The following is a 20,477-nucleotide window of genomic DNA, read 5'->3' on the forward strand; positions in this document are numbered from 1 at the left end:
CAGAGGCTGAGTGTTTGAATGACAGAAGTTTTATTTTGCATTCCAAAACATAAGGGTTCATTTCCTTATTACAGCCTGAAAGTATACTCTTATAACATACACAGTTATTTCATATAACAACTTACAAATTCACTATTTTTATGTGCAAATAATATCTCAAATACACAAGCTGTTTGATATTAAAGTAATCCGTCTGTTATTTCTTTTTTAGAAATTTGCAGAGTACAAGTTGGACCGTCTTACCCCGGTGAATAACTGCCACTTATTACTCTCATGGACTGCTAAAGGTGAACTGAGGCTGACAAAGTAGCAAAAATGGATGTGTTTGGTGGTGCGCCACGGTTTTTGGCCTATCCAAGACCTGTGGTGGTACAAAGTGGAACTGATGCAGTCCTAAAGTGTCAAATTGGTGGCGATCCAAGACCTGCAGTTATCTGGGAGCGAAACAATGAAAAGATTGACGCACAAGGACGATACAGGGTCTTTGAGGATGGAAATGTTTACAATCTCATCATTTCAGCTGTGACCACAGAGGATAGTGGCCAGTACATATGCAAAGCAAAGAACAGCATTGGTGAAACATATGCAGCGGCCACACTGAAGGTGGAAGGTGAGGCACAAGAGATAGAGTTCCGAGAGGAAAATAAGCCACGATTCCTCATCAAGCCTCTCTCCACTCGCGTCGGTCGTGGGGAAGATGCTGTCTTCTCTTGTAAGCTCTGGGGAAACCCACGACCGGAGGTCGTCTGGGAAAAGGATGGCAGGAAACTCAATGAAATATTTGAAAGCACACATTTCAGTGTGGGCTACCAGGACGGTGGATGGTTCCAGCTCAAGATCTTTAAGACTCGTGCACCAGATGGTGGTGTATATACATGCAAAGCCAGGAATGAGTTTGGGGAAGCGTTGGCAGGAGCTGTGTTGCTCGTTGATGCAGGCCCAGGACATGAGGAAGAAGGAAATCGTAATGGCTACACAAATGGCCACTGGAAAGCCCACCAGGGAAAACAGAGGAGCGGAAGGCAAGTGCCAAACCGGCTCAAAGACGAAACCATGACCAAGTCAACTAAAGTGAAAATGTTTGCAGTGACAGAGGGTAAACATGCCAAATTCCGCTGCTTTGTGACTGGTAAACCCAAACCAGAAATAATTTGGAGGAAAGACGGCAGGCTGATACTGTCTGGAAGGCGTTATTTGTTATATGAGGACAGAGAAGGATACTTCACACTTAAAGTTCTGTACTGTAAGCAGAAGGACAACGGAGTTTACGTTTGTGCTGCATCAAATACTGCAGGGCAAACCCTCAGTGCCGTACACCTCTCCGTAAAGGGTAAGTCAAGATCATTTTCAGTGGCTTCAAAGTTTTAATTTTGTAAAATGTGAAGATATTTAGGTACAATTTCAAGAGTAAACACAGACACTGTTGCAGCCTGTGATGCTTTTTGCAGTCAGTAAAGGAGTAAGTGAATGTGTGGTGTGTTCTTGGATCAGATTTCTATCCATTTGATGCTAGGATGATGTCAGGGAGATTTCTTCCAAGAGGTACTCTGAGATCATTTATTGGGGTTGGGCCAGACAAGGAGGGCAAAATAAAAATGTTCAAAGTTTTATGGTGGTATCAAAATCGGTTTATTTTGCACGATGATATTGTTTCAGATATGCTGAACTAATGTGCTTTAATATACATAAATCTTACAAACATGTATACAACAGTTAGACAATAAAAGTATATACCTAAGTGGTACAATAATGATTATTATCTCATTATTCAAGATAGAAGCTAGTAACAGAAGTGACCAATGCTTTTACAAAGCAAAGAACAGCACAAACTGTACAATGCTTATTGCATCACGCAGGTTGCTGCTCACAAATGCCTACTTCAGGTAATTTACTCATTAAAGGGCAGGGTAGCAGGCCAGTGAGCTTCAAATATAATCAGTAATCAAATTATTTGGCACCAGCTGCATTAAAAGCAATTCAATCCTGGGTCCACAGGAGGATTAATGAAATGCATTAATGATCTGAAATTCGACCCAAGAGATATCTAAACAGGCAAAGTGCATCAGCTTGAGGTGGATTCCAACAGCAGTTTGATGTCTGCAAAGTCACTTAGCTTGTGAAAGGTCTAGGGGGGCATCAATGTGCATCCCAAGCTTTTGGTAAGGGGGTCATATTTCTCACGTCCAAACTCGTATCAGTCAGAGAGAAAGAAATGAACATTGAGGTAGGATTAATGGTCAGTGGTGGCTAGTGGGTATATTTTAAATGTTTAAATGGTAGATGGTGAGTGTATTTCATCCATTGTTTGTGTGTTTAATTGGACTTCCTTATCTTACTAAAACATCAGTAAGATAAGGAAATGAAGAGCTTTGCACACAGACTACTAAATACAGTCCACATTCCTTTGTTTACAACTGTCTGGTACTGTCTGATGGTGTCAGTTACAAACAGTTTATTTCCTTTCTAACACCCCAAGGTGTTAATGACCTTTCCATTGCTCAACTAAATGAGCCACTTGTCTCATGATTTTGCTCGTCTTGTTTCCTTCACTGGAATTTACTGTCAAATATATTTCAATTTACAGTGTTTACTACAAGGACATAGATGATGTGTTGTGTGAGTTTTCTCAGGGTTGGCTTGCTTGAAGAATTTATGTTTATGTATACCAAGTAACTCTACTACCATTTGATAGATAGAAGTTAATATGAACAGCTTAAGCTAGATTTTTAACAACATCAGTTGAGATGTCATGTTGGCTTGATCAAACTGGTGTTCTTTCTCCTCCCTGGTTCCAGAGCCGCCTGTGCGGTTCAAGCAGCCTCTCATTGATCTAGAAGTATGGGAACGAGACTTGGCTGTTCTCGAGTGTGAAGTTCCTGAGGACTCTGTTCCCATCACATGGTATCTGGAGGATAGACGACTGCAGCCAGGGGCCAAATATGGAATGGAGGAGTGGGGAACAAAACGGCGACTAACTATCCGTGACATCGGAGTTGATGATGATGGGATTTACCTCTGTGAGATGCCTGATGGGGGGAGAAGCATTGCAGAGGTAGCTGTGAAAGGTAAATCAGGATGGAATAATAAAATAGCTTTCTTTGAAAAGCATGATAAAAATGCAAAAGGATGTGCAAATTGATTCACACAATAAAGTAACAGTATGGTTTCACATACAGACTGTGTGGTATCTTTACTATAGTTCTGGGTGGAGAGGAATTGATAAAAATTTTATGGAACCAATATGTGGTTGTTAGATACAACAGGACCCTTTTAATAAAAACATTTTAAAGTTCAGAAGAGACAGTTTAATTTATGGTTGGGATTATCAACACCAAAGTTGATCTAACTCAAACTGTGACAGCCATTACCCTTAATTTGTCTGTTTTCCTTCTATCATTTTGAAACACGTGCCTGACCAAAAACTTGCACTACCGTCTTAATATACCATTTCACTTTTCTCTCCTCCTTTGAGCCGGTTTGGCACTTGAGAGACAAGGTTAAAACCTTGTAGATTGAAAATTAACAGCAGTGAACAAGTCTGATGTCTCAATTTTTGTCAGGTAATTTGAAAAAGCAGTTTTTGTGTGGTGGTACTTTTTATCAATGGTTTTGCTACCAGTGCCAGTTGGAAAACACAGCTTCCATCAAACTAGCAACAAATAGTATTGTTGTTCAGTAAATGCCCAAAATGACACGTGTACGTGAGAAAGCCTTGTAGTGGCCGAATGAATTATGACTCTTGAATGCCGGGGACAAAGGAAGAAATAGTGTGACATGTTATAGAGGCACAAAGTCTGTAAAGGGAAGAGGTGGGAGTGGTTGGACGGGTCAACAAAACGTTGGACCAACATGGGAGCCCACTGTTCACTTTAAAATTGATGATGAAGGTACCCTAACCTTAACAATTAAGTAATTTTATTTATTTTAACCAAATGAGTGTTCCCTATACCTAATGAAGTTGTTTTATTGCCTAAGCCTAACCAAACCCTTACCATAGCAGTGTCAGACTGAAAACAGTATTATTTTTACAAAGCTGATTTGTAACGATTTTGGAAGGCACTGACAAATGATGCTGTCCTAACGATTGGGGTGTCAGATCAGAAAACACTTATGTGTCGTTCTGACAGGCAGTTACAAATGGCATATTTTATTGTTTCATTTGTAGGACTTGTTGTCCATTAGATAATCAAAACCATTGTCCTGCTAATGTGCCAAGGAGTCACTCACTGTCAAAATGTTTCCTTGCAGGGACAATTTTGCGGAAACTTCCAAGAAAAGTGGATGTATTGGAAGGTGAAAATGCTGCCTTTTGTGTTGAGGTAGAAAAAGAGGAAATGGACATACACTGGTACAAAGATGGCGTAGAGCTGCGTGAAACGCATCAGACCATCCTTAAGTCCTTTGGTCGAACTCACATCCTGGTTTTCGTCAATACAATGCCTCAAGACTCTGGCCTTGTGATTTTCCTTGTAGGCAGATCCAAGACTTCCTCTCAGCTAAGAGTGAAAGGTAAGGTCCCTCATCTGTAAATTATAGGATTCCAAATGCAATATTTGCACAAAAATTGCATGTATCAGTTATTCCAATCCAAAGGGACATTGATGCATGATGGGCTTTTCCTGTTTCAGCGGCCAGACATTGTCCTCCCAGTTGTCCAGTGAGTGTGCAGATCAACACAGAGCGTGCTAATGCAGCTCTTCTCTCATGGGTTCCTGCTCAGGACTCACGAAAGAACCCTCCATCTGGATATGTGCTTGAGCGACAGGAAGTGGGCACTGGCTCACAGGAGTGGCTACAGTGCCTGACCACTGACTCCGCAACCTCTGTGGAGATCCTTGGTGACAGCGTACCATGTGAAGCCGATTATCGATTTCGCATTTGCAGTTTAAACAAATACGGAAAGAGCAACAATGTTGAGTTCCCTAGAGCTGTTCACTTGGGTAATTTCAGTTATACTAAAACAAATGTGCTAAATCAATTATGCCGTGATTTGCATTGATTGATTAAATCACAGCATGGTTGAGGCATTGCTTGCTAAATCATATATAAACTGATTTTCTTTTCCAGTTCCAGTTGCCAGAATACAAGCTCCCTTACAGGATGCCTTGGTGCCAGAGGGGCAAGATGCCCTCTTCTCTATTGAGCTCTCTGCTTCAGTTATTGGTACATGGTTCTTAAATGGTACTCAGCTTCAGGAGGATGAACGTTATTCCATGCGCCGGTCACGAACACACCAATCTCTTCGCATTCGCGGAGTACGTGATACAGACAATGGAGCTGAGATTACATTTATTGCGTATGGCATCCGGGATTCTGCAGCAATGTACATTCAAGGTACGTTTGGGTCACTGTCATAATTTGCTTGCGTATGTGTCTCGGTCGGTCAAAGATTGTGTTTTTTGTTTGTTTATTTTGTTTTAACTGGAATGTGGTAAGACAAATGTGCAAAAATTGTTTGGCACCAACAATGCAAGATGACACTAACGCACTGTATCCTTCAGTTCATTATCCTAATCCAATGATGTCAAAAGTTCTCATTGTTTTTCTAAAATTTGCAGCTCCTCTTGTCAAGTTTTCACCACTGTCAGAAATGGATCGAAACAAATTTGTAGAAATTGGAAACCCCATTGTTCTCTACTGTGAGCTGTCGGACCCTGCAGCTCCAGTTCACTGGTACAAGAATGGGATGGAATTACAAACAATGGAGGGTCTTCATATCCAATCAGAGGGCACCATGAGAAGAATTGTCATCCAATCGGCAGAGTTCTCACATTCGGGAGTGTATTGCTGTGATGCCATTGATGACGTCATCAGGTTCAATGTGGAAGTAGAGGGTGAGTGGAGTGAGTTTCTTATAATACTGGTGTCTTTCACAGAGACTAACCATCTTTACTGTCACTTTTTACCCCTCTTATCTTTTATTTTTGCATTTTATTTAAAAATGCATTTAGTCTTCTTTTGAAGTCTTACTTATCAGAACATATTACATTTACAACTTAATGATCCATTAAAATATCTAATATCCATAGCCCCACCTGTGAGGTTTTCAGCAATTCCAGATGCTGAGAGGAACAAAACCATCCAAACAGGCTACCCCATTGTTTTACGATGTGAGCTCTCAGATCCTTCTGCCCAGGTGAACTGGTACAAAGATGGGTCAAAGCTCCATCCTCAAATTGGAGTAGATATTCTAACTGACGGCGTGGCAAGAAAACTGATTGTCCATTCAGCGGAATTTTTCCACTCTGGGTTATACTGCTGCAAGACAAAGTGTGACACCATCACGTTCAGTGTGGACATCAAAGGTGATTTGTTTTACCTTAAACTATGTGAAACATTAACAAGCTCCTCCTCAGCAAAGCAACTAACTCTGATGACACTTTTGTATGTTGTCTGTTGCCTTTCTTCTTAGCACTCGTTAAAAGTGCAGCTAAGCTGTCACATATTCTTTGACTTTTTTTACAGCATGTTAGCTAATTAGTTGTCAGTAAATAGATTATGCTGAGTAATCTTAAAGGCTGGCATGAGGTTGATTTAAGGTTGACATAAGATCTAAACATATCTATAGCTCCACCTGTGAAGTTCTCAGCAATTCCTGAAGAAATGAGGACCAAGTCGATCGAAGCAGGCTACCCTATTGTACTCCAGTGTTTGGTGTCGGATCCTGAGGCCCACGTTTGCTGGTACAAGGATGAAATGCAGCTCATTTCAAACTCTGGATTAGAAATCCACTCAGAGGGCAACACAAGGACATTAGTTGTTCAGTCTGCAGAGCTGTCCCACTCTGGTGTGTACAGATGCACCACACAGGATGATACCATGGAGTTTCAAGTGGAAATCAAAGGTGACTTTACACTTTTTATCTTGTGCGTTAAAATTGTAATCCCACCTCCTCTTTCTAGATGCCACTAATAATCCCTGCTTCTACTGTATGTGGTTTGAAGGACTGTTTCATGCACATAACTTTAAAGAACTGTTAACGCATAGGAAAATATTATTTATAATTTATAATGTTATAATGTTTTGTGACTGCTGTGCCCTGAATTGAAAGTCTCCAAAGCCCTTTTCATTTTCTGCTCTGCAGTCAAATTTTTGCAAGCTGTCCATTTCCACAGTCTTGATTTTATTTAGCTGTCCTAAATTCCCAATGCTAGCTATACCAGTGACGTACTCTACTATCTTTGACGTTGAGAGAACCAAGTCACTTGAAGCGGGCAAACTTTTGGAGCTGGAATGTGAGGTTGCAGACTCCACTGTGCCTGTCTGCTGGTATAAAGATGGTGTAAAGCTCTTCCCGCAGAATGGTTGGGATATACAGAGTAATGGCACGTTGAGGAGACTCATTATCCCATCTGCTGAGCTCTTGCACTCAGGGCTATACAGCTGTGAAACCTCTGATGACACTATCCACTTCACCGTGGATATCAAAGGTGATTTTTGTTTAAATTTGTTGAATCTTAGAGCAAGTCCTAGAGCTTTCTGAAGACTAGAGGGCAACTAACATTAACAATATGCATATCTGTCTGTCTTTGTTCAAGTGGTGTTTTGTGTAAAGTTGTAACTGTTTCTTCAATCATGGTAAAAATTAATCTCTACTGACAAAATGAAAATATCGATGTAATCCTTAGAAAGTTTTTCTCCTTGAATTTGGTCATATAACAGATTAGTTCCCCTTGTAAACATGCACTGTTAAGTCCGCAATTATAATATGAATCATCATCTTTAGCTCCAACGTTGCCGTTGTCGCCCTCACCAGAGGTGGTGGAGATGCAGTCACTTGAAGCGACCTGCCCAACTGAACCAACATGTGAAACCTCAGAGCCTGCTTTCCAGGTGTCATGGCAGGGGGATAAAGAACATGATTCTAATAGAGAGCCTGATTTTGAAATGGGAGGCATCAAGAAGACCCTTGTTATTGAACCAACTCATCCTTCAAACTCGGGAGCATACTATTGTGCAACAGCAGATGATGTTGCCCAATTAATAGTAAAAAATCAAGGTGATTTAAAAAAAAAAATGTGTTATATATTAGTCATGACTAACTCTTTATGTAGCTTTTAGTCTGTCTTCTTATTTGTTGTCACAGTGCAGAGCTAATATTTGTGACAGTTTTGACAATATCTCTTTTAAGTCAGTTTTTCTAAAAATCTACGGTAATGTACACTGAAATTATCCCCCCAATGACTGTCTGTAGTGCCACCTCCGACACATCTGCTTGGTCCTGATGTTGAGAAGACAGAGTCTGCTGAAGCGCACTGTCCAATTGTTCAACAATTTGAGATTTCAGATCCCATTGCCAAAGCCTGTTGGTACAAAGATGGAACCCAGATCTACCCAAAAAGGGAAGCTGACTGTGAATCACAGAGCAGCAGCCAAGCCTTGCCCCTCCAGCCACATGACTTGTCTGTTGATGGGAGGTTTGGCTGTGAAACGTCTGGTGATGCACAGTTAAATGTTGACATGAAAGGTGGTGTTCCACATAGTACATGCACAATTAAGAATCAAGTATTTCGTTACATACGTGAAGCTATCACCCAGCTCATTGTTTTCTCTTTGGCTTTGTCCAAACAGCAGAGCAGTGTCACTATGGTGACGAGATTGGCGAGATAGCTGATGCATCTGCCCAATACACTGTGGATGTCAAAGGTGATTTGATATATTTCAACATCAGTCATCCATGTTAACCCAGCACATACATGCCACTAACAACAGTGGTGTATTTTACTGTTAGCTCAATCATCTGAGGCATCTTTTTTTGTCTTTAGAAAATTGCTTTTTGTCATATTGAATCCTGTTCTCATGTCATTTCCTGCAGTGTTTGGCTCATAATCAAATATGTGGGTGTTTAGTAGCTGATCTTCATACTAACATACATGATGTGTTGTCTTTTAATTCTTCATTTTAACAGCCATCTTTGCTTGTAACAAGCAGCTAACAACTCTTTAAGTTCATCTTAAATCTTATTCATCACCAGATCCTCTCATTCACATTGCTGTCCCGAACCTCTCCCTGTTGCAATGACAACAAACTCTTATCAAAGAGAAGAAAATTCATGAACTTTTTAGGTTTTTAAGGTGTTAGTGTACAGATTGATGGTATATCAGTATTAGTGGTCAGTTGAAGGGGGAAATATAGGAGCTCAATTTTAGACCAAACCTGGTCGACCTTCTTGTTTGTCTTTGCAATGAATTATCCCATAACTCCATGCTAACCAACACTGATGTAAAATTCTGTTATGAGAAGAAGTATTAAGACCATCAACCACTGAAAACCTTTCTCTGTGTACATCACAATGCTTATAGCTACATCGCCAAGGCTCTCTTCTGACCAAGAGAAGAAGAAGTCCACTGAAGAGGCTTATCCTGTTGACGTTGACTGCATGGCCTCAAAATGCAATTCTGGCATTTTCGGTGGCAAGGGAGGAGATACACAGACAAATGAAGAACATTCCAGGCATTTGCCAACTTCTCAGTCAACAAATGAATATATGACTGACTGGATTACAACTAAACAGCCAAAGGAGCTCTCCAACAATCAACAAACAATAAATGTCCAATCTCCAGTTTACTGTAAATCTGTAAAGCCAACAATAATGAAATCTGACACACACCATCACACTAAACAGCCCACAGAATCACAAGGCGAGGAATTCATTTACTATATACAGCATGCAGAAGCCTCATCTGAGGAGCTTGATAGTTCCCTGCAGACAGCTGTCCAGACAGATGAGTTTTGTAATTTTCTACAAACTGCTACTGTTGAATCAGAGGAATCCACTCACAAGACTCTAACTGTCCAATCAGAAGAGCTACATGGCTCAATACAGATGCTGACTGTCCAGTCAGAGCTAGGTAACCCCCTACAGACTTTTACTGCCCAGTCAGAGCACCTTACTAACCACTTACAGATTTCAACAGTCAACTCAGACACCTCCTGTAACTCCTTAAAAACTGCAACTATCCAATCAGAGGAGCCCTTTAATTCTTCACATACTGCAACTATCCAATCAGAGGAGCCCTTTAAATCCTCACATACTGCAACTGTCCAATCAGAGGAGCCCTTTACATCCTTATATATTGCAAGTGTTCAGTCAGAGGAGCCTTTGAAATCCTTACAGACTGCAATTGTCCAATCAGAGGAGCTCTGCGGCTCCATACAGATGCCAGCTGTCCTCTCAGGGAAGCTTCTTGATTGCTTACAAACTGAAACTGTCCATTCAGAGGGGCCCTGTAACCCCTTATGGACTGCAACTGACCAATCAGAGGAGTTAAACAGACCCCTACAGACATCAACTGTCCAGTCAGAGAAGCTTGGTGACTTACCCAACTCTGCATCTCTTCAAACATTGGACTTGTATAACTCTAAAGAGGCAGAAACTGTCCAACCAGGGGAGCAGTACAACTTGCAGTCTGCATGTGTCAGATTGGACGACCTCTGTCACACAGGACCAGCAGTACCTAACCATTCAGAGGTGCTGTGTCAGTCCCTGCAGGCCACAACAGTCCAACCAGGGCATCATCACACCATGAAGGCCACAGAAGACCAAGTAGACAGCACAGTTAACTCTGGGCAAAGATCATCTACCCAGTTTGCAGAGCCTTATTATGTCAAGCAGACATCTACTGTCCAATCAGAAGAGATCTATCTATCAAGGACATGTGACAGTCACTGGAGTGACAGTGTCACTGCAAATAAGGTGGCTGTTGAAGGTGATTTAAATGGTTAGCATTATCAAACAAAAAATGGACGGGCACAATGCTGACATTGTGGAAAATGAAGAGATTACTTTTTGCAATCCTTGATATTTTGACAATTTCTACATTTATTTACTTGATTTTGTTCATACTAAAACTACTTTAGCAGTTAATGTAAAACTCTGAGCTTGGGCGGTCTGTGGGGAATATTAAAGACAGGGAAAAGAGAAAATACATAGCTTTAAATTCTAACTTGAATGCCTAGATAACTAGGTCTAACCAAAGATACCTCTTGTTAGATTACTAATAACATAAAGACACATCTTTTATTATGACTTCTTTTAACTCTTAAGATTTATTGGCATGACTAATCTTGTGAAATTTTGCTCTTCTGTTGTTTGAAAGCAAAACTTTTGTTGTAGTCAGTAATAGTGATGCAATTTTCTCTTGATGTTACCTCAAAAATCCCCAGCTCCGCCTGTGAGAATTACGACACTTTATGAGGCTGAGAGGAACAAGTCTGTTGAAGTTGGTGAACCCATAGTGCTACAATGTGAGATATCAGATCCTAACGCTCAAGTTACTTGGTACAAGGATGGAATAAAACTACGTGAAGCATCTGGGCAAGACACGCTGGCAGAGGGTTCCATAAGAACACTGGCTTTCCAGTCAGCGATGCTGTCTCATGCAGGGATTTACAGCTGCAAGACAACAGATGATGCAGTACAGTTTCATGTGGATGTTAAAGGTGACAAAAGTTGATTTCATCTGTTCTGCAAATAGATTTTTGTCAGCGTAAAGTGCATCCAAATGCTTTTGCTTTGCTTATAAAAAGTAAGTTCTCATTTTATTACTTTGGATGAATAAAATAAACCTAAAGTACAGTAGATCTTTCAAGAAATAGAACACAAGCAAAATTAAGACATTGCCAGAGTTAAAAACACAAGATAAATGTCTGACTAACTAGCCAGACCCTTTTCCTGATGCCGAGCAATCTTTGAAGTTAAGAGTGTTTTCTTGGAGCATTTCTTTAAATGTTCATACATTCTTTACACGGTTTCCAATACAGCACTGAAGAGGCTGTTAATGTTGATATCCAGTGTGCTGAAGAGGATGATGAATGGGTGTAGTCGATAAACGCTAACAAAGTAATTGTTGTTTTATCATGGTTAAAATATTGAGGTGCTCAAAATTCAGTACGGTAGTATACGCCCATTTAGCTCCGAATATGGACAGAAAATCCTGGGAACATGTTAAAGTTTTTCAAAAGAAATCTTTAAGGAGAAAACATATTCTTTAGCAGAGGTTAGCAGAACAGATAGCTTGAATATGCGATGAGACCTTGGCTTGCAATGGCACATGAATGGCAAAAAATCCCTGCCAGAACAGGCAGTAGAAGCACGCAGTTTTGGCAAAGTCAGATGAGCTATTTTGACCCTAACTTCCTGAGGTGTTCGCAGTCACATCGAAAGAAAAGTAACACAAGTTATGTCAAGCAGCCAGTGTTTCATCAGTCTCTTTCATTTTTGATGACTGGCTACTGGAGTGCCTCCAACTTTCCAACCTCGTGTTGGAAAGGAAGGAAACTCTCTGGGCTGAAATATCTTACAAGTGCTTAAGCAATGCCAAAATGTGTAGATGTAGATGTAGATTTACTGAAAAAAAGGCTCAAGACTATGTACATAAAACTTTCATATTTTAATCACGGGATCCATAGATTAATTCATTAATTCAGTTAATTTGACTAAATTTCCACTGTGGTCGCAGTCAGACCTAAATTCATTCAAGTGCTATTTTCCCTTTCAGTTATTTTTAGTAACTTTTACATTAGGTCTACCAGGTCTGTTAACTGTACAAAATATAATATATAATAAGCTACACCTTTTCTGATAAATACTGACTCAAAATTATTGGCTAGGATAAACGATTTTCATGTCTTTTTAATGGATGAATATGCTGCTGAAGGCTTAAGTTTCAGGATTGTGCTTTGCTTCATTTGGTTAAAAATAGTACCTGTCTTATTGACCACTTCTATTTTACATTCAATCCCATAGCTCCGCTTCTGAAGTTTTCACCTTTATCTGAGGTTGACCAGAAAAAGGCGGTCATGGCCGGCTGTCCCATTGCTCTACAATGTGAGCTGTCAGACCCCACCGGACAAGTCAGTTGGTACAAGGATGGAACAAAGCTCCTACCTCAAAATGGAGTAGACATCCAGTCAGAGGGAAATTTGAGGAGTCTAGTTGTCCCATCAGCAGAGCGGGCTCACACTGGCATATACCGTTGTGAGTCAAAGGATGATGACATCCAGTTCGCTGTGGAAGTAAAAGGTGAAGCTCTGAAACTCTGTAGCGCTTTCACTGTCTTGCATGGCCAACTAACTGTAAGAGCAGGTGATGAAGTCACGTTTGTCTAATCACCTAACAGAAAATGGTTAGTTTTTCTGCTTTCCTAATTTGGTCAACTAATTTTTTAAATGTAAAGGAACAGGTTTCCTCTGAAATAATGATTTTTGCAATTTAATTGATACAAGTTAAAAAAGCAGAGCTTAATTTGTTATGTTAATTTATTTTCGCATGTCATGTTATGTCAATTTAAAGACTCCCTTTCACACCTAATCATGATGACCATTTTTAACTTTTTAACAAAAGTGAAATTAAATAATACAGGACATCTTCTCTCCAAATATCTTATTAAACATGCAGCTCTACAATGCAGCCTCTTGTTATGCATGTCCAATATCTTAAGAAAGCTAACTTTTCATGTGTCTTGTTGTTTTTCATTAAAGACACTAACTGAATACGGCTCCTTTACCATAAACAAACACTTTGGCACTTTCTTGTCTTCCTGTGCTTTTTGTCTGTGCTTGTTATGTCGGTGTACAATATTTGTGGATAAACTTTCTTGCTCTTTTAGCCCTTTGAATAATTTTTTTGTTACTTTTTGTCTTTGTTAAACCACTTGTGTTCATGTCGTTGTATGGTTTTATGTTGTTTTGTCTTGAAATTCTTTGACAATACAGTAGGTTGGATATTTAATTACCAAGAAATTATATTTATGAAGTTTATTAAGACACTCTTTTTGCAATATCTGAAACGTTTAGCCCTACCTGTGAAGTTCTCAGCGCTTCAAGAGACTGACAGGAACAAGTCCGTCCAAGAAGGCTCTCCCATTGTCCTCAGCTGCGAACTCTCTCATGATCCTTCTGCTCATGTCGACTGGTACAAGGATGGGATGAAACTCCTACCACAAAACAATATGGAAATACAGTCAGATGGTCTAACAAGGACACTACTCATCCATTCAGCTGAAAACATATGTGGTGGCACCTATGAATGTTCAACATCAGATGACACCATCACATTTAAAGTGGAAGTAAAAGGTGATTTATTTCTATCCTTACTATCTTCTTGTCATACATACCACATCCATCTTATTCTATAGTGTGAGTGGTGAACAAGAGTTGTTTTGTTTTGAATGTTCATGAGAAAATGGTATGACTGGCTGGACAGTGTGTTTTGTCCACTGTTAGTAAATTAATCTCTTATCCAAAACCCTTGTTATTCCCTTCTCTTAGGCCGATTGCCACAGATCATGCCAATGCCACTGTCACAAAAATACAAGATGATTGCAATTGGTTGTCCAGTTATCCTCCAGTGTGAGGTCTCAGACCCCGTTGCCCAGGTTTCCTGGTTTAAAGATGAGGTGGAGCTTTTTTGCAAAACTGGCCTTGATATGAAAAGAGAGGGCAGCCTGAGAAAATTAATGATTCATTCTGCCAAGGTCTCTGATTCTGGCCTCTACAGCTGTAGCCTTGCTGATGATGTTGTGACATTCCATGTGGACGTCGAAGGTGATTTTCTTGTATTCAGTTTTAATGAATGAGTTTGCAGGGGTGAGATGAACATTTGAGCTGTTTCTTAATTACCCATAACGGTACACTTCTTTGCACAATTGCTCTTAACAAAACTCTAAATTAATAGTATTAGAGTATTTTGTAACCCTGTATGAAAACACAGAGATCCTAATGCTGTATGTGGTAAAATAACCAAACCAAAAAATCTGATGTACACAAAACTATTTGTAAAATGATGTTCTGACAGTTTAACAGCAGTTCTCTGCAAATCTTATAATACCCTTCCAGCTACTCCTGTGAGGTTTTCAGCACTCCCAGATGTCGCAAGAAACACATTTGTTGAAGCAGGCTGCCCAATTAAGCTGCAATGTGAAGTCTCAGAACCAACTGCTCAAGTCTATTGGCACAAGGATGGACAACAGCTACTTTCAAAGAGTGAATATGAAATCCAAACAAAAGAAAAACTGAGAGCGCTGGTTATTAAAGAAGCAGAAGTCAGACACTCTGGGGTGTACAGCTGTGAGGCCGCAGATGACCATATAGAATTCAAGGTGGATGTTGCAGGTGATCTAATTATTTTGAGCTATGTCAGAATCACTAACTTCTTTTAATTAATACTTGGCTACTAGACCAACTTAGGCTGGTCTAGTGGTCTGGTGGTTGACTGTTTTTTTTGAGCCTGGTGAAAACTTCAACCTGCACTAATCAGTGGATCAAATTACTATGTGTATTGTTAAAGGGGTTGCTCGTAGTAACAAACCAGAGAGTCACCCAACTCTGCAGTTCCCCTCAGCTCTACCGAGTGTTATAGTGTTTTTCAGCACATTGTTTTGGTTTTACAGCCAGCAACCTTACTGTTTGGTTCAGTCTCACCGCCCTCATCAACCCTTATTCCAGATACAGCAGGCTGTTGTTTTCAGCCAAAAAGCTCTGATAAATAGACTGCATGCTACCTGCCCAGCACCAAACGAGAGACAAAGTTAGCAACTAGCTGATGAACATAGTGGAGCATTTAGCAGCTAAAGAGCCAGTTATTTCCCTCAGGAGTCGGTGAAGACCCAAACAGAGGTAAAAGGACGTAGGGCCACAAACACGACTCCAAATGAATATTTAATTTTCTGTGTCTGCTGGCTGTGTAAATAGGCAACGGTTTGTCACAACTTTATAAAGTTATAATGAATCAGTGTTGTGTTGTGCCCAGTCCAGTGATAACAGTAGTGGCTTACATGACTCCCAATTTCTGACATGGTCATGTGAGAGTTTTGGGAGTCGTTGTCAAGGACAATATACTGTACATGTACAATAGTAAAAAACAATCATTTGAAATTGAACTGATGTTCCACTATGCTGGCTCACTGATTGCATGTGAGTCCATGACTCTAGCAATGTCAAAGTGACACACATTATTATACCAAACAATTGTTACACCATCTGTCTAATCTGGAGCAAAATATTACATTTTACAGCCGTTAGCCTGTAAATCCAAGTATGTTACATAGCATAGCAAATCTGATTACTATCTGGTTACTGTTCAATGAATTGAAATTCCTATAGCACCGGTTTGATTCTCAGCTGTTCCAGAGGCTGAAAGGAGCAAGTCTGTTGAAGCAGACAGCCCGATCAAACTGCAGTGTGAGATTTCAGATCCCACAAGCCAAACCTGCTGGTATGAGGATGGAATAAAACTCTTGCCTAAATCGGGAATAAACATCGATTCAGAGGGCAATAAGAGGACATTGGTTATGAAGTCGGCCACCTCTTCATGCTCTGGAGAGTACAGTTGTAAAACTGATGATGATTCAGATTTCAACGATTTCTATGTGGAGGTGAAAGGTGATATGCTAAGCTTTTTCTTGGCAAGATGTTGTCATTGTAGAGTCTTATACACCTTCATGACCTCTAATATCTAAGAAGGAAGCAAAAGCTGATCATCATCATATTCATCATAGCAGATTTCCTTCTAAATGTCCTAATTTCATTAAACATTTAATTGCTTTTCATATGCTTTACATTTAAGGCTAGTGTCTGAAGTACAGCTTTTTCCAACACATCTATGGTAATTGCATTACATCAGTGCACTGCTTCAATTAAAAAAAAATATATATTTTGCTGAATTAACACTGATAAATATGCCTATGAGTAGTTGTTATCTAGATAGCAAGGCTTGAGATCAGCATGTCTAAGCTGTGAAAATCTGACCTTACAGCTACATGCATGCATGGACATAAACAATGATGCTACTTTTGTGCAACAACTACCTTACTTTCTGTGTATTGTTTTCTGCAGCGCCACCGGTAACATTTGCTGATATCCCAGAAGAGGACCTTTTCAAAAGTGTTGTGGAACAAGAACAGCTTGTTCTGTCATGTGAAGTATCAAGGGCTGATGGTGTTGTCCAGTGGTACAAAGATGGAACTGAAATGCAACCAAGAAATAATATCACAATGCAAGCAGAGGGCACCAAAAGGAATCTGACAATACATTCAGCCCAACTGTCCGACACAGGCACATACACATGCCGGGCAGGAGACAACGTTTTAATGTTCAAGGTTAACATACGAGGTAATAAAATAGCTTATGAAACTAAAAAACTAAAAAACAAATCACTTAAATTCACTTTAACTGTGTTAAAATGTGAAGAATAATGTACAGACAATGTTTCAATTTCATATATTCTTCGTCCAAAGAACCTCCGGTGATGATAATCTACCCCAAGGAGGATGTCCACCTTGACCGTCACGTCCCTGAGGAAATTATTCTGAGCTGTGAATTATCTCGTCCTAACGGTTTTGTCAGCTGGTACAAAGATGGCCAAAAGCTGCAAGAGAGTGAGAACATCAAGCTCAAGATTGAAGGCCCGTATCGGCGACTGAAGATTCTTTCTTGTGGAGTCGAAGATTCTGGAGAATATGTCTGCGATACAGCTGACGATTCAATATTCTTTCACCTGAGTATTACAGGTAAAATCCCTGATACTACATATACTGTACATACTGTATATGTGAAGGTATCTCAGTAGTGTAAAAGCAAAAAGCACAAAAGGTAGATCGTGGTAATTTAAGGTATGCTTCAAACGAACAAGTTCATGCAAAGTGTCATCTGAACATGTCTAAAGGCAAAAGTGTTTATAACTGTTCTGAATGGCGACACACAAAGTTAGGTTGAAAAGCCTGACGTCATAGAAAGGGATGAGAAACTATGAATTGTACAAATAGGGAATAATGGCTTTGGGACTTAAGATAAAATCCTGTTAGTTTCTTACCCCCACACACCTGGCCAACCGCTACATGAAGTGGGCACACTAATTGAGTTAACGGTTTTGAAAGTTTGGAAAGAAAGTCATCAGGTGCAGCCCCACCAATTTTGACATTGGAAAGGTGTGGGGAGAGGAGGTTTCAAACGCTGTTTGATGATCTGACAAGCACTTCGTTTGAAGCATACTGAGGCCTTCTGTACAGTGGTCTCAGCCCTAACAACTTTGAGACAAAGGATATCTGTGTGTCTGATCATAAGGCAGTTTTATTCAGTGTGGTCTTATCCCAACTACCCATTAATCACAGTACACCTGTCTGCTGCTGCGTTTTTAACTCTACGTCTGCCAGCAAGTTTTCTGAGCATTTTTTTTACTGCTTCTTTAACTGCCTTTAATCCACATTTTAACACAGAGGAGCTGGTCTCTTTTTATCCTGGACTCAATTTTTCTTAACTTTTTACCATTTTTATCAAAGTTTTAGAAAAGGTGGTTTCAACCCAACTTTTAGCCTTTATGTCGTAATAACATCATTGAGAAGTTTCAGTCAGGTTTCAGAGCTTTACATAGCACAGAAACTGCCCTCCTCAAGATAACCAAATTGTATTTTCTATTTACACGCTTCCACTTGGCCAAATCATTGAACATCACAACGTCCTTTTCATTGCTATGCAGACGACACACGGATATACCTTCCCCTGAGACCTGATGACCCAAAAAGCCTAGCTGCTGTTTTATATTGTCTCAATGAACTGTTGGATGGCACAAAATTGTCACTTGTCATGGAGGTCAGGAACCCAGGTCAGGGCCAGAGATTAAGTCTGGACTAAGGTGGTCCCGGAACCAACTGATCTCTGAGCCTCAAGCATCATCATTTATATCCCCAAAGTCCCACCCACTTTTAAAAAACCTACTAATGTTTCTTCCGGAAATAATGGTGTCCTGTTGTCCTTATTTGGGCATTGGGAAAAACCAAACTCTTCCTTGTGCCAATTTTAATGATGTCCGGAAATTCCTCAACTCCTCCTACCTGAGCCTGTTTAGACCAGTGTAGGCCAGTTTGTTACACCATTGTTTCCAGAGAACATCTGACCATATATTTTAACTCTAATACTTTTCACACATAAGACAATTTGTATGTTTTAACATACTTTTGTCACACTTTATATAAGTCATTTATAAAGTCATTTTTATAGGCATGCAACATTAGTTTTTGTGTAGATTCAGTCAATATAATGAGTGTACAAATTAGCTGTATGACATACATTAATGGCACATCTAATGAAGATAAGTAACATCAAAAATGCAATTAACTACGTCAAACTCACTAAATTTAAATCAGAAATCATACTGTTCTATCCCCCAAACCCCATTAGTCTCATTGAGAGTGGCCTTGGTCCCCTGTCTGCAAATGTAAATCCCACAGCCAGAAATTTGGATGAACTTTTTGATTCTGACCTAAGCTTTAAACCACAAATCAGAAAAGTTGTCCAGTCCTGCTTCCTCCAAATAAGAACCATCTCCTGAATTAAACCAATGCTCTGCACTCTGACCTGGAAAGAGTCATTCACGCATTCATCTTCTCTCGACTTGACTACTGTAGCTCCCTCCTTTCTGGCATAAACCAAAAGTCACTCTCTCGCCTCCAACTAGTTCAGAACTAGTTCAGTGAGAAGCAAGGCTTTAACAGACAACATCACATCACTCCAGTCCTGGCTTCTCTCCATTGGCTCCCTGTTCATTTTAGAATTGATTTTAAGATTTTACTGATCACTTTTAAAGCACGTGTGGGTCAGGCCCCAAGCTACATAATGGAAATTTTGAGCCTTAGATCCTCAGGTGGGGCCCTTCTAACTGTTCCAATATCGAGGCTTAAATCTAAAGGTAACCGTGCTTTTGCCATCAGGGCCCCTCAGCTGTGGAACAACCTGCCTGAGGAGATAAGGCTCTCGAGATCTGTGACTTCTTTTGAATCACTTATTAAAACTCATTTTTATAGACTTGCTTTATGTGATGTCGTCTTCTTATTTGTCTCTTTATTGCTTTTATTGTTTCCATTTGTTTTTATTTCCATTGCCATGTTTTTCTCTGCTCTGTTTGGCATTTCTGTTTGGCTTTCTGCTGTCATATTGCCTTCTGGGTTCCTTTTTCTGCTTTGCCTTGTCTGTCAAAGCACTTTGTAAACTTTCTTTTTAAAGGTACTATATAAATAAAGTTATTATTATAAAGTTCTTATTATTTAACATTGCCAAAGTTAGGGGGTAAGTTCCTGCGGTTCCTAGGTGTCAACTTGACACCTAGATAACAGTGTAGATTTCTTGTAGCAATCATTAAACTAATAAGTGATGGCTAAATGGATGATAACGCCCCTTTCCAGAACCTCCAGTGCTGATTGTGTCCCCAAGTCAGTCCCAAATGGAACTTTGCCAGCAGACCTCTGAGAGGATGGTACTGAGCTGTGAGATCTCACGGCCCAATGCAGTGGTGCGCTGGTATCGAGATGGACTCGAAGTGGAGGAGAATGACAACCTTATTCTGGAGGTGGATGGTGTCTACAGAAGACTTATTATACCTGAAGCTACTGTCAAAGATTCCGCTGAATACGTCTGTGATACTGCAGATGACTCCATGACATTCTTTGTAAACATAGCAGGTAGAGAAAACTAAAGAATGAAAA

General features: G+C 40.0%; 1 protein-coding gene across 10 annotated transcripts in view; it reads left to right on the forward strand.

The window, feature by feature from the left end:
* Window positions 1-20,477, forward strand: part of obsl1b (obscurin like cytoskeletal adaptor 1b) — a 36,167-nt gene that overhangs the window by 1,606 nt on the left and 14,084 nt on the right. The window contains exons 2-23 of one of the 10 annotated variants that reach the window (XM_044216955.1): window positions 212-1,330; window positions 2,796-3,065; window positions 4,249-4,509; window positions 4,629-4,940; window positions 5,068-5,334; window positions 5,559-5,834; window positions 6,030-6,305; window positions 6,569-6,844; window positions 7,155-7,430; window positions 7,727-7,999; window positions 8,195-8,467; window positions 8,572-8,646; window positions 9,303-10,709; window positions 11,167-11,442; window positions 12,749-13,024; window positions 13,798-14,076; window positions 14,272-14,547; window positions 14,839-15,114; window positions 16,123-16,383; window positions 16,837-17,112; window positions 17,238-17,510; window positions 20,178-20,453. In XM_044216955.1, coding sequence (XP_044072890.1) covers window positions 316-1,330; window positions 2,796-3,065; window positions 4,249-4,509; window positions 4,629-4,940; window positions 5,068-5,334; window positions 5,559-5,834; window positions 6,030-6,305; window positions 6,569-6,844; window positions 7,155-7,430; window positions 7,727-7,999; window positions 8,195-8,467; window positions 8,572-8,646; window positions 9,303-10,709; window positions 11,167-11,442; window positions 12,749-13,024; window positions 13,798-14,076; window positions 14,272-14,547; window positions 14,839-15,114; window positions 16,123-16,383; window positions 16,837-17,112; window positions 17,238-17,510; window positions 20,178-20,453 — 7,726 coding nt within the window. In that variant the 5' untranslated portion in view covers window positions 212-315. The remainder of the gene's footprint in view (window positions 1-211; window positions 1,331-2,795; window positions 3,066-4,248; window positions 4,510-4,628; window positions 4,941-5,067; window positions 5,335-5,558; window positions 5,835-6,029; window positions 6,306-6,568; window positions 6,845-7,154; window positions 7,431-7,726; window positions 8,000-8,194; window positions 8,468-8,571; window positions 8,647-9,302; window positions 10,710-11,166; window positions 11,443-12,748; window positions 13,025-13,797; window positions 14,077-14,271; window positions 14,548-14,838; window positions 15,115-16,122; window positions 16,384-16,836; window positions 17,113-17,237; window positions 17,511-20,177; window positions 20,454-20,477) is intronic. The other 9 variants (XM_044216956.1, XM_044216957.1, XM_044216958.1 and 6 more) reach the window with 9 other exon arrangements.

This window comes from Siniperca chuatsi, linkage group LG12 (genome assembly GCF_020085105.1).
Source record: "Siniperca chuatsi isolate FFG_IHB_CAS linkage group LG12, ASM2008510v1, whole genome shotgun sequence".
Classification (NCBI taxonomy): domain Eukaryota; kingdom Metazoa; phylum Chordata; class Actinopteri; order Centrarchiformes; family Sinipercidae; genus Siniperca; species Siniperca chuatsi.